Source organism: Staurois parvus, unplaced genomic scaffold, assembly GCF_062004578.1.
Source record: "Staurois parvus isolate SC_StPar_1 unplaced genomic scaffold, SC_StPar_1.0 ptg002702l, whole genome shotgun sequence".
Taxonomy (NCBI): Eukaryota; Metazoa; Chordata; class Amphibia; order Anura; family Ranidae; genus Staurois; species Staurois parvus.
In genome coordinates, this window is record NW_028320498.1 from 52501 (window position 1) to 65243 (window position 12743).

At 46.0% G+C, this 12743-nt stretch overlaps 1 protein-coding gene across 1 annotated transcript in view; it reads right to left on the reverse strand.

Moving 5' to 3' along the window:
* LOC149429423 (microtubule-associated protein 4-like) overlaps window positions 1–10431 on the reverse strand; it is a gene marked incomplete at its 5' end in the record, with an annotated part of 48444 nt that extends 38013 nt beyond the window's left edge. The window contains 4 exons of the mRNA XM_089666429.1: window positions 952–1014; window positions 1722–1893; window positions 7776–7955; window positions 10331–10431. Coding sequence (XP_089522555.1) covers window positions 952–1014; window positions 1722–1893; window positions 7776–7955; window positions 10331–10431 — 516 coding nt within the window. The remainder of the gene's footprint in view (window positions 1–951; window positions 1015–1721; window positions 1894–7775; window positions 7956–10330) is intronic.
* Window positions 10432–12743: the final 2312 nt, after the last annotated feature.

Below are 12743 nucleotides of genomic sequence, written 5' to 3' on the forward strand. Positions count from 1 at the left end.
ATCTATCTCTCTCTCTCTATTAGTATCTATCTCTCTCTCTCTATTAGTATCTCTCTCTCTCTCTCTCTATCTCTCTCTCTCTCTCTCTCTCTCTCTCTCTCTCTATCTCTCTATCTCTCTATCTATCTATCTATCTATATCTCTATCTCTCTATCTCTCTATCTCTCTATCTCTCTATCTCTCTATCTCTCTATCTCTCTATCTCTCTATCTCTCTATCTCTCTATCTCTCTATCTATCTATCTATCTATCTATCTATCTATATCTCTATCTATCTATTTTTTTTATATTTATTATCTTGAATTATTTTCTTCTACTATACTAGATTGGTACATATTTATTAGCGCTGTGCATATTTAATTTTTTGTATTTTTGACAAGGCTTACATTTGGTTTCCTTGGATGCCCAGCTGCTTACATGATAAGAGCGCTCACTTTTACTGCTATTCTATTCTAGAAGTGACATCTTGCTTACTACTCTGCATGTGATCACTGATTGGCCAATCAGTGATCACATGATCGGGACCTCGCACAGAGGTCCCATCCGACGATCGGTGTTCCACTGTCCGGAGGACACAGCGGCCACCGGATCGTGGTGCTGCGCGCTCCCAGGGAGCGCGCACAAGCAGGGGGCGGGGAGGATGTTTATAAACGGCTACCCGCCCCTGCACTGCCACCGTCTGGCCGTTTATATACATGGGCCGGGCGGGAAGTGGTTAAAATGAAGTCTTCTCCATCGTTCTCTGATGGTACGAGGTGATGGGTGCATGGGATGAGATTACAGGCTGAATCTAGCTATAGTGGGGTGTATGTGGCCCCTACAGTCTCTATAAGGCCCCCCCAGGGGTCCCTGGAACAGACTCCTCAAACCATTCAGATGTCAGACATCCTGTGACAGGCCGATCATTGCGCGGTGCTTCTATAAATAAGAGCGGTGCAGGTCGGGAGCTTACCGGTCGGGGATTTTGTCAGGTTGGGTTTCTTTGCATCTGTTGGCTTGATGTCATTTCTAACAGCTGAAAGTGAAGAATCGTGGAAGGAGAGAAAAGCAGAGATATGATACAGGCAGAGCGGAACTTCGCACTTTGCATCTCGGGTTACATTGTTTTTCCTGCAGATGCCTCTAACTAGTGTGTTCATTGTACTTCTATAATAGATCACCCGGCTGTACAACTGTACAGTACGCAGAGCAATCTCTGTAATATAAAATATACATCTTAAAAAAAGACCCAGGAACTCAGCACAGGGATGGTGGGAACCCCTCATAATGGGCACAGCGGGTGTACAGACCCGGGAACTTGGCAGAGATGGTGGGAACCCCTCATAATGGGCACAGCGGGTGTAAAGAGCTGGGAACTCGGCACAGAGATGATGGGAACCAATCATAATGGGCACAGCGGGTGTACAGACCAGGGAACTCGGCAGAGATGGTGGGAACCCCTCATAATGGGCACAGCGGGTGTAAAGAGCTGGGAACTCGGCACAGAGATGATGGGAACCAATCATAATGGGCACAGCGGGTGTACAGACCAGGGAACTCGGCAGAGATGGTGGGAACCCCTCATAATGGGCACAGCGGGTGTAAAGAGCTGGGAACTCGGCACAGAGATGATGGGAACCAATCATAATGGGCACAGCGGGTGTACAGACCTGGGAACACAGGTCATGGATGGTGGAAACCCCTCTTATTTGGACCAGAGAACAAGAACAGAAAGGAACCTACCTGATGGGCGTTTGGGGGTGACGTTGGGTTTTGGAGCGGGCCCTCCAGCTGCAGACGAGGTGCCGAGTTTGGGAGCGGCAGGACTGGCTCTCACAGAGGGACGAGGGGTGCCGGTCACAGGGGTTGGGGTCTTCCTCTCCGGAGTCTTCACAGGACTCTTCAGATCCAGATTCTGTCACACAATGAAAGCATTAGAGGAAACCTGTGCAGAAGAAGATATGTCGGCTGCCTCTGTGAGCCTACAAATGCTGGTTACTGTTGGCCTGGCAGTTCTGCTACAGCATTCGGCCTCTTTCACCCGGGCGTTTCGTAGGTCCGTCTTTCATCTGTCCGTTTACAGATGAAAAAACGGGACCCCCATGTATGTCTATGAACCTGTGCAAGTAAACGGATGAACATTACATCCGCTAATATCCACATCCGTTTTTTTTTTTTGGACGGAAGAAAACCCTATTTTTCTTCCGCAAAGAAAACGGAACAGATGAAAAAACGGATGTCAACGGATTGTGTGCAGCCCAGCAGGTAAGGAAAGGGGGGGGGGGGGGGGAGGAGGGAACGAGTGAGTGCCCCCTCCCCTCCTGAACCATACCAGGCCACATGCCTTCAACATGGGGGGGGGGGGTGAATTTTTAGTCATCAGCTGTCAGCGGGGTTCCCCACTGACAGCTGAATGTAAAAGAAAAAAAAATATATATATATATATAAATGGCGTGGGGTCCCCCCCCCCCCTTCCATCCATACCAAGCCCTTCGGATCTTGTTTGGATTTTGAGGGGAACCCCCATGCCAAAATAAAAAAAAATGTCATGGGGTCCCCCTCAAACTCCATACCAAACCCTTACCCGAACATGCAGCCCAGCAGGTCAGAAAAGGGCTACATGCCCCCAACATGGGGGGGGGGGGGTGCTTTGGGGGCGGGGGGGTCCACCCCCCCAAAAGCACCTTGACCAGGGCCTTTTCCCCACAACTCTGGGCTGTGGTCGTGGGAGTCTGCTGGAATTATTCTTATTGGAATCTGGAAGCCCCCAGATCCTGCCCCCCCCCCCCCCCTCTCCATAAGAATGAGCATGGGGTAGAGAGACATTCTTTGACAAGTCCTTTATTGAAAAGAAAAAAAAAAAAAAAAAAAGAAGAAGAAGGAAGGAAGAGAATGTCCCCGAAGTAGATCCAACGTCAATCACGATGCCCGCGGCCGCCCCCCTCTTTAAAAAAAGAAAAAAAAGAAAAAAAAAAAAGAAAAAAGAAAAAAGGGCTTTGAGCCCGACACTGGCTCCCACTGTCTGACTGCTCCAATGGCTTGACAGTTCTTAAAATATGTAAGGGGCGTGGCCACCCGGAGACATCACCAGTGTAAAATCAACCGGGGCATGCTGGATCAATGATGTCACACAGGGGCAGAGGCACATACATAATAGCCCCACCTCTTACATATTTAAGAACTGTCAAGCCATTGGAGCAGTCAAACAGCAGGAGCCAGTGTCAGGCGCGGAGCTTTTTTTTTTTCTTTTTTTCGGGTGGTGGCGACATGCTTTGGAATCGGCCTTAAAGCCGAAGGTTAGGTATGACTTTTTTTCCATATACATATTTATTATAAAAAATTATATATATATAATATATATATATATATATATATATATATATATATATATGTGTGTGTGTGTGTGTGTGTGTGTGTGTGCGCGTGTGTGCGTGTATATATATATATATATATATGTATATATATATATATATATATGTGTGTGTGTATATATATATATGTGTGTGTATATATATATATATGTGTGTGTATATGTGTGTATATATATATATATATATATATATATATATATATATATATATATATATATATATATATGTGTGTGTGTGTATATATATATATATACAGTATATATATATATATATATATATATATATATATATATATAATAAAAAATTACATTTGTCCTGCTTGGACCTAAATATGTATGTGTGTCAGATCCCCGTGTGACGTGGAAATCACTGTAATAGGCACCATTCTTCAGCGATCTCCACTAGGCTTTCTGGGTTCCATGCCAAGCGGCTGCCTTGCTGCTTACTGAGCACAGGAGCCATTCAGACAGCGCTTTACATTTTTGCACTTTTTTTTTTAAATGCGTTTTTTTTTTATCTGTTCAAAGATGTGCATTCATTTTAAAGGTGAACGTCTCCTTTAAGTCTTCCATTGAATGCAACTGTCCACCATTACATTTCAACAATGTTGAAGCCCCGTGACCCGCACCCTGATCTTTCCCCATCTACTCCGGCCTCTCTGCTCACCCGCAATCTGCTGTGCTCCTGGAAAACAAAAGTCTAGGAATAGATTTACAGCCTCTTGTGGGAGGAGACGCTCCCGATGCGCTGCGCCAAATACTTATCGATCCCGCATTGATTGGCAACGCGGCGCTGACATCACCAGCATGAAGAGCAATTAATTGGAGCTTATGTTGTGAGGAACAGGACTGCGATTTTAATTAATTGCACCAGATGGCCCCATTCAAAAACGCAGCACACGGAGCTGCCAGCACAGCTGCGTTCTGGGATTTGGCGGAAACATTGCGGGGGAGACCGGGACAAAAAAAAAAAAAAAACATGGAAGTGACATACACCCTGTCGAGAGGTGTAGGTGCCTGTTATTTAATTAACCGCTTCCGCGCCGCCCTATAGCAGAAATACCGCTACATGGAGGTAAGGGTGCGCAAAATCACGTATATATACACACGCGTGTGATTTTGCGTGCCCTACCAGGGCCGCCATTCTCAGCCTCGGCTGTCAATCAGCAGGTCCCGGCCGATGATTGCCAAGTTTCTCTGACGAGCGAGTGACCTCTGTATAAACAAACACAGATCTCTCCCCTGTCAGCTCCTGCACACTGCTTTGTATGGCTCTGCATAGCATAGTGTGCTTACAGTGGAAAGCACTCACACAGGACACATTAACCCCTTGATCGCCCCTCATGTTAACCCCTTCCTCCCCAATGCCGTTAGGACGGTGTCAGTGCTTTTTATTAGCACAGATCACTACTGGTGTCACTGGGGATGTCAGTGGCAGTTAGCGGCAGTTAATGTCAAAATGCCCGTCCCGCTATAAGTCACTGATCGCCGCCATTGCTAGTATAAAATAAATAAAAAATTCCAGTATACATACCGCCGTATATAAACAAACACAGATCTCTCCCCTGTCAGCTCCTGCACACTGCTTTGTGTGGCTCTGCAGAGCCACACAAAGCAGTGTGCGTGTGCTTACAGTGGAAAGCAGTCACACAGCACACATTAACCCTTTGCCCAAGACGTTAACCTCTTCCTGCCCAGTGCCATTAGTACAGTGTCAGTGCTTTTTATTAGCACCAATCACTATTGGTGTCACTGGGGATGTCAGTGACACCAAGTCAGTTCCCCCATTGTCAGAATGCCTTCCGTAGTCCCACTATAAGTCGCTGATCGTTGCCGTTACTACTTAAAAAAAAAAAAAAAATCTCATTATATATACTGCCATTTGTAAACGCTAAAAAAAAAAATTCCCATTATATATACCGCCATTTGTAAACACTAAAAAAGAAAAAAAAAATCCCATTATACAGTGGGGCAAAAAAGTATTTATTCCGCCACCAATTGTGCAAGTTCTCCCACTTACAAAGATGAGAGAGGCCTGTAATTGGCATCATAGGGAGACCTCAACTATGAGAGACAAAATGAGAAAACAAATCCAGACAATCCCATTGGCTGATCTGGAAAGAATTTATTTGCAAATTATGGTGGAAAATAAGTATTTGGTCACCTACAAACAAGCAAGATTTCTGGCTCTCACAGACCTGGACCTTCTTCTTTAAGAGGCTCCTCTGTCCTGCACTCATTACCTGTATCAATGGCACCTGTTTGAACTTGTTATCAGTATAAAAGACACCTGTCCACAACCTCAAACAGTCACACTCCAAACTCCACTATGGTGAAGACCAAAGAGCTGTCGAAGGACACAAGAAACAAAATTGTAGACCTGCACCAGGCTGGGAAGACTGAATCTGCAATAGGCAAGCAGCTTGGTGTGAACAAATCAACTGTGGGAGCAATAATTAGAAAATGGAAGACATACAAGACCACTGATAATCTCCCTCGATCTGGGGCTCCACGCAAGATCTCACCCAGTGAGGTCAAAATGATCACAAGAACGGTGAGCAAAAATCCCAGGACCACACGGGGGGACCTAGTGAATGACCTGCAGAGAGCTGGGACCAACATAACAAAGGCTACCATCAGTAACACACTACGCCGCCAGGGACTCAGATCCTGCAGTGCCAGACGTGTCCCCCTGCTTAAGCCAGTACATGTCCGGGGCCCGTCTGAAGTTTGCTAGAGAGCATTTGGATGATCCAGAAGAGGATTGGGAGAATGTCATATGGTCAGATGAAACCAAAATAGAACTGTTTGGTAGAAACACAACTCGTCGTATTTGGAGGAGAGAGAATGCTGAGTTGCATCCAAAGAACACCATACCTACTGTGAAGCATGGGGGTGGCAACATCATGCTTTGGGGCTGTTTCTCCGCAAAGGGACCAGGACGACTGATCCATGTACAGGACAGAATGAATGGGGCCATGTATCATGAGATTTTGAGTGCAAACCTCCTTCAATCAGCAAGGGCATTGAAGGTGAAACGTGGCTGGGTCTTCCAACATGACAATGATCCCAAACATACCGCCCGGGCAACGAAGGAGTGGCTTCGTAAGAAGCATTTCAAGGTCCTGGAGTGGCCTAGCCAGTCTCCAGATCTCAACCCCATAGAAAACCTTTGGAGGGAGTTGAAAGTCCATGTTGCCCAGCGACAGCCCCAAAACATCACTGCTCTAGAGGAGATCTGCATGGAGGAGGAGATCTGCATGGAGGATGGGCCAACATACCAGCAACAGTGTGTGCCAACCTTGTGAAGACTTCCAGGAAACGTCTGACCTCTGTCATTGCCAACAAAGGATATATAACAAAGTATTGACATGAACTTTTCATATTCACCAAATACTTATTTTCCACCATAATTTGCAAATAAATTCTTTCCAGATCAGCCAATGGGATTGTCTGGATTTGTTTTCTCATTTTGTCTCTCATAGTTGAGGTCTCCCTATGATGCCAATTACAGGCCTCTCTCATCTTTGTAAGTGGGAGAACTTGTACCATTGGTGGGGACTAAATACTTGCCCCACTGTGTGTATATGAATGTATGTGTATGTTTTTATGTATGTGTATATGTATGTATGTATGAATGAATGAATGAATGTATGTGTAGATGTATGTATGTGTATATGTATGTATATATGTATGTATGTGTATGTTTGTATGTATGTGTATATGTATGAATGAATGTATGTATGTGTATGTGTATGTGTATGTGTGTATGTATGTATGTATGTATGTATGTATGTATGTATGTATATGGTTTTACACAGCCCTGCAGCAGTACTTCTACTACAAGAGGGTGGGCAAGCGGTTATTACAAGCAGTGTAAGTGTCTGACTCTGACTTGGTATTAAAGTCGCTTGCAGTTCCTGTACAGCAGAGTCCCGGCATGGGGTGGGGGGAGATTGAAGCAAAATGGGCCAATCAGGCGTGCTACATTGCTCATGTGCCAACAAGGGACATGCAGACCAGAGTGAGATCACTGTCCAATAACAGCCCGGGGGAGGGACAAGACCTACAAGTGTTACTGGAGTGCAGCAGACTGAAATCAAGTCTTCTGCCACGTCAGACATGGCTTTGCTCTTTGGCAGAGCTGTGTAAGTTTAAAGACTGGATGGACAAATACAAAGTCTTCAAAAGGTAAACCAGCGGCAGGATACATCTGTGTTTCGTATGTTACTTGGAGGTCCTATAGCGGGACCCTACATCTCCAGCTCTTGGGAGGAGTTCTGCAAATATCAATGGGCGGGTGGCAGTCTGGAGGAGTGCGGCATTCCTGGGTAGATTGCATTTACACGCAGACCACCCTCGGGAACACCCACAAGTGATGCGACGAACAACTGGAAAACTCGGGGTATCTGGGGTTTAACACTTACCTTGGGCTTTGCCTCTTTTGTCTCTTTCGGTGTTGCGGGTTTAGCGGTGCTCCCCAGAGGGCGTTTCGGAGTGGTGCCAGAAGCTGCGGCAGGCTTTTTGGCCTGGGTAGGAGTTGCAGTGAGCGGCTTCTTGGGGCTGGGGGCCACAGAGGGCTTGCCTTTTGGTGTTGCTGCAGTAGCCTGTTGCAAACACAAATTCAAAATGATATTTATATCAGTTTTTCAAACAAAGAGCTTTCTGTTGGTGGTATTTTTTTATCACCACTGGGTTTTTCTTTTTTAAATTAAAAAACAAAAACAAAAAGCAAAATATTTTTTACTTTGTTATAAAACATCCAGTTTAAAAAAAAAATAAAATTTTTAGGCCAAAATGTAATCTGGTTCAAGTCTTTGGTGAAAAAAATTTCAATAAGGGTTTATAAATTTGTTTGTGTGAAAGTTATAGTCTACAAACTATGGGATATATATATAAAAAATTGATCAGTCCTGATGTACTGACTGCCAATCTCAAATCTTGAGGCCCTCAAATGCCAGGACAGTACAAATCCCCCCCAAATGTCAGGACGGTACAGATATCCCCCAAATGTCAGGACAGGACAGATATCCCCCAAATGTCAGGACGGTACAGATATCCCCCAAATGTCAGGACGGTACAGATATCCCCCAAATGTCAGGACAGTACAGATATCCCCCAAATGTCAGGACGGTACAGATATCCCCCCAAATGTCAGGACGGTACAGATATCCCCCCAAATGTCAGGACGGTACAGATATCCCCCAAATGTCAGGACGGTACAGATATCCCCCCAAATGTCAGGACGGTACAGATATCCCCCAAATGTCAGGACGGTACAGATATCCCCCAAATGTCAGGACGGTACAGAAATCCCCCAAATGTCAGGACGGTACAGAAATCCCCCAAATGTCAGGACGGTACAGAAATCCCCCAAGTGTCAGGACGGTACAGATATCCCCCAAGTGTCAGGACGGTACAGATATCCCCCAAGTGTCAGAAAGGTACAGATACCCCCCAAATGCCAGAACAGTACAAACCCCCCCCCCAAAAAACCGTCAGGACAGTACAAATCCCCCCCAAATGTCAGGACAGTACAAATCTCCCCCAAATGTCAGGACAGTACAAATCTCCCCCAAATGTCAGGACAGTACAAATCTCCCCCAAATGTCAGGACAGTACAAATCTCCCCCAAATGTCAGGACGGTACAAATCCCCCCCAAATGTCAGGACAGTACAAATCCCCCCTTTTTAGAAAGCAGACAGTGTGAGATATTTAGTAAGAGGAATGGCAAGTTTTTTTAAAGTTGTAATTTTTTTGTCACCAATTTTTGGGAAAGAAAATAATTAAAATTTCACCAGTGCAGTAAAGCGTCATATGACTGCTGTGGTGGTGATCAGGTGATCAGCGACACTATGGTGACAGTATGGAAAAAAAAAAATTTCAAATCAATTTTTTTTTTAAAATTGAACTTTTTTTTTTTTAACTATATTTTAATCAGAGTAATTGAGTGTCACCACAGTAACACTGTACTACTCTGTGGGGTGGTGGTGGTGGGGGGGTTGATTAGGTTTTTTTTGTTTACATTTTAATTACTGATATACTGAAGTTGGCTGTAAAAGCAATATTTTGAACTGCCATGAACAGGTTACATTAATAACAGCTGTGATTTTACTATTGTGATCTGTGATCGGCCCACAGCATTCACAGGGTACAGGGTGCTAGGATTGGCCCATGTATCATGTGATAGCTGTGGGACAATCACTGTAGGAAACACAGCTGTTATGAATGGAATTCATTCTACCAGCTTTGTTGATATTGTGATCGCTTCGCTTTCATTACTCCCCCAACCAGCAACCGCAATCCGCCGTTTCCTGTGGACACAGCGGTCACAGCATGCATGTGCGGCACGCCATAGCTCACGCCACTGACTATAGAGGAACGTCAGTCCCTCCGTTTGCTCTGTGGGGTGGGGTGGGACGGGACGGGACGGGACGGGACGCCCCCCCCCCCCCCAAGGGGACTTACCGGTACGTCACTTACCCCGTAGCTCCCGCCACTGATTACAGAGGAACTCCAGTCCTCCATTTGCTCTGTGGGACGCCCCCCTCCACTAAGGGACGTACCGGTACGTCACTTAGCCTGTAGCTCCCGCCACTGACTATAGAGGAACTTCAGTCCTCAGTTTGCTCTGTGGGACGCCCCCCACCCCCCCCCCAAGGGACTTACCGGTACGTCACTTAGCCCGTAGCTCCCGCCACGGATTATAAAAGGAACTTCAGTCCTCCGTTTGCTCCGTGGGACGGGACGGGACGCCCCCCCACCCTCCCCCAAGGGACTTACCGGTACGTCACTTAGCCTGTAGCTCCCGCCACTGACTATAGAGGAACTTCAGTCCTCCGTTTGCTCCGTGGGACGCCCCCCTCCAACCTGTGCAAATGTGCTAATGGGGTCTTCCCGGCCATAGAATCCCGACAGAGCCCTTCAGCACACATGCAGGAAATTTCCATTGTATGTATGTATGTGTCATGTATGTCTCACCTTAACTTTCTTCTCTGGACTGGCAGGAAGTTCCTTGTTGGGTGGAGCAGTGATGTCACTTCCTGCTTTTGCTTCCACTGGCTCGGCCACGGCTGCTTTTCCTAAATAACAAAAGCAAAAGTTTAGGACTGAAAGTAACTGCTACAAAAAAACAAACGTGTTTTAGTTTTTGGATAGAGTGGGGCAGGGTTAGACCCATTTTTTTGTGTTAGAAATTTCCTCCTCACTTCCCGTCCAGCCGAACAGGGACAGGAAATGATGGAAAATCAGCATTCATTTAGAATTTTTTTTTTTTTTTTTTTAAACACTTATGGTCACCATTATTGTAAAATCAGAAAAAATATCCAGTGGAGGCCCAGATATTAAAACCACAGCTGGTAAACCTTCCCCACACCAACCGGAAAAAACGTTTTGGCTGGAGTTTCCCTTTAAAAGACCCAAAAGAAGGGGAAAAATCCCCAAAACCAGGTAGACAATGGACATGTGATGTACTGAAGCGTACCAGTCCTTAAATATGGTTCGTTCATTTTTCTCTTTTCAGGCCAAGAACATTTTCACTAAGTACGGAAAACAATTTTTGATCCTGCCAGAAATGCCGTGTCCCCTGCCACTCCCCCTGGTAAGAACTGGAGGGATAAAACCGTGTTCTCCCATTTATAAAAGTGGTTGTAAGCCTCTGACATGAAAAACCAACAAGGAATATCCCTCTATAGCAGGGGTGTCAAACTGTCCGCCCTCCAGCTGTTGCCAAACTACAAGTCCCATCATGCCTCAGCCTTTGGGAGCCATGCTTGTAACTGTCAGTCTTGCAATGCCTCATGGGACTTGTAGTTTGGCAACAGCTGGAGGGCAGACAGTTTGGATTTAAAACAAGTATACACCATCGAGCAGGGGTGTCAGAGCACCAAGTGTCATTTCTGTCTGCTGCCTCCTTCCTCTGGAGTCACTTCTGACATGTTTTCCTGACACCAAGAGAAAAATGATGACAGGAGAAGGACCTCCAGCACACAGCCTGTGATTGACAGCCTTCGCTCTGTAACTGTGTGAAGGGGTGTGTCCTCTCCACTCAACTCTCAGGTTCAATAATTTTTCTCTTTTCAGGCCAAGAACATTTTCCCTAAGTACCATGACACGGAAGGGACCTCCAGCACGCAGCCTGTGATTGACAGCCTTAGCTCTGTAACTGTGTGAAGGGGTGTGTCCCCTCCAATCAGCTTTCAGCTTCATTCATTTTTCTCTTTTCAGGCCAAGAACATTTTCCCGAAGTACCATGACAGGAGATGGACCTCCAGCACGCAGCCTGTGATTGACAGCCTTAGCTCTGTAACTGTGTGAAGGGGCGTGTCCCCTCCAATCAGCTCTCAGGTTCATTCATTTTTCTCTTTTCAGGCCAAGAACATTTTCACTAAGTACGATGACAGGAGATGGACCTCCAGCACGCAGCCTGTGATTGACAGCCTTAGCTCTGTAATTGTGTGAAGGGGTGTGTCCCCTCCAATCAGCTCTCAGTGAAAATGTTCTTGGCCTGAAAAGAGGAAAATGAATGAACCGAAGTACGATGACAGGGGAGGGACCTCCAGCACACAGCCTGTGATTGACAGCCTTAGCTCAGTAACTGTGTGAAGGAGTGTGTCCTCTCCACTCAGCTCTCAGGTTCATTAATTTTTCTCTTTTCAGGCCAAGAACATTTTCACTAAGTACCATGACAGGGGATGGAGCTCCAGCACACAGCCTGTGATTGACAGCCTTCGCTCAGTAACTGTGTGAAGGGGTGTGTCCTCTCCACTCGGCCTGAAAAAAGGAAAATTAATGAACCTGAGAGCTAAGAACATTTTCACTAAGTACAATGATAGGAGATGGACCTCCAGCACGCAGCCTGTGATTGACAGCTTTAGCTCAGTAACTGTGTGAAGGGGTGTGTCCCTCTCCACTCAGCTCTCAGTGAAAATGTTCTTGGCCTGAAAAAGAGGAAAATGAATGAACCGAAGTACGATGACAGGGGAGGGACCTCTAGCACACAGCCTGTGATTGACAGCCTTAGCTCTGTAACTGTGTGAAGGGGTGTGTCCCCTCCACGCAGCTCTCAGGTTCATTAATTTTTCTCTTTTCAGGCCAAGAACATTTTCACTAAGTACCATGACAGGGGATGGAGCTCCAGCACACAGCCTGTGATTGACAGCCTTAGCTCTGTAACTGTGTGAAGGGGTGTGTCCCCTCCACGCAGCTCTCAGGTTCATTAATTTTCCTCTTTTCAGGCCAAGAACATTTTCACTAAGTACGATGATAGGGGAGGGACCTCCAGCACGCAGCCTGTGATTGACAGCCTCTGTAACTGTGTGAAGGGGTGTGTCCCCTTCAATCACAGGGTATAGGTAAGGGAGTGGGCTTAGGGTACAAAAAACGAACAAAATCT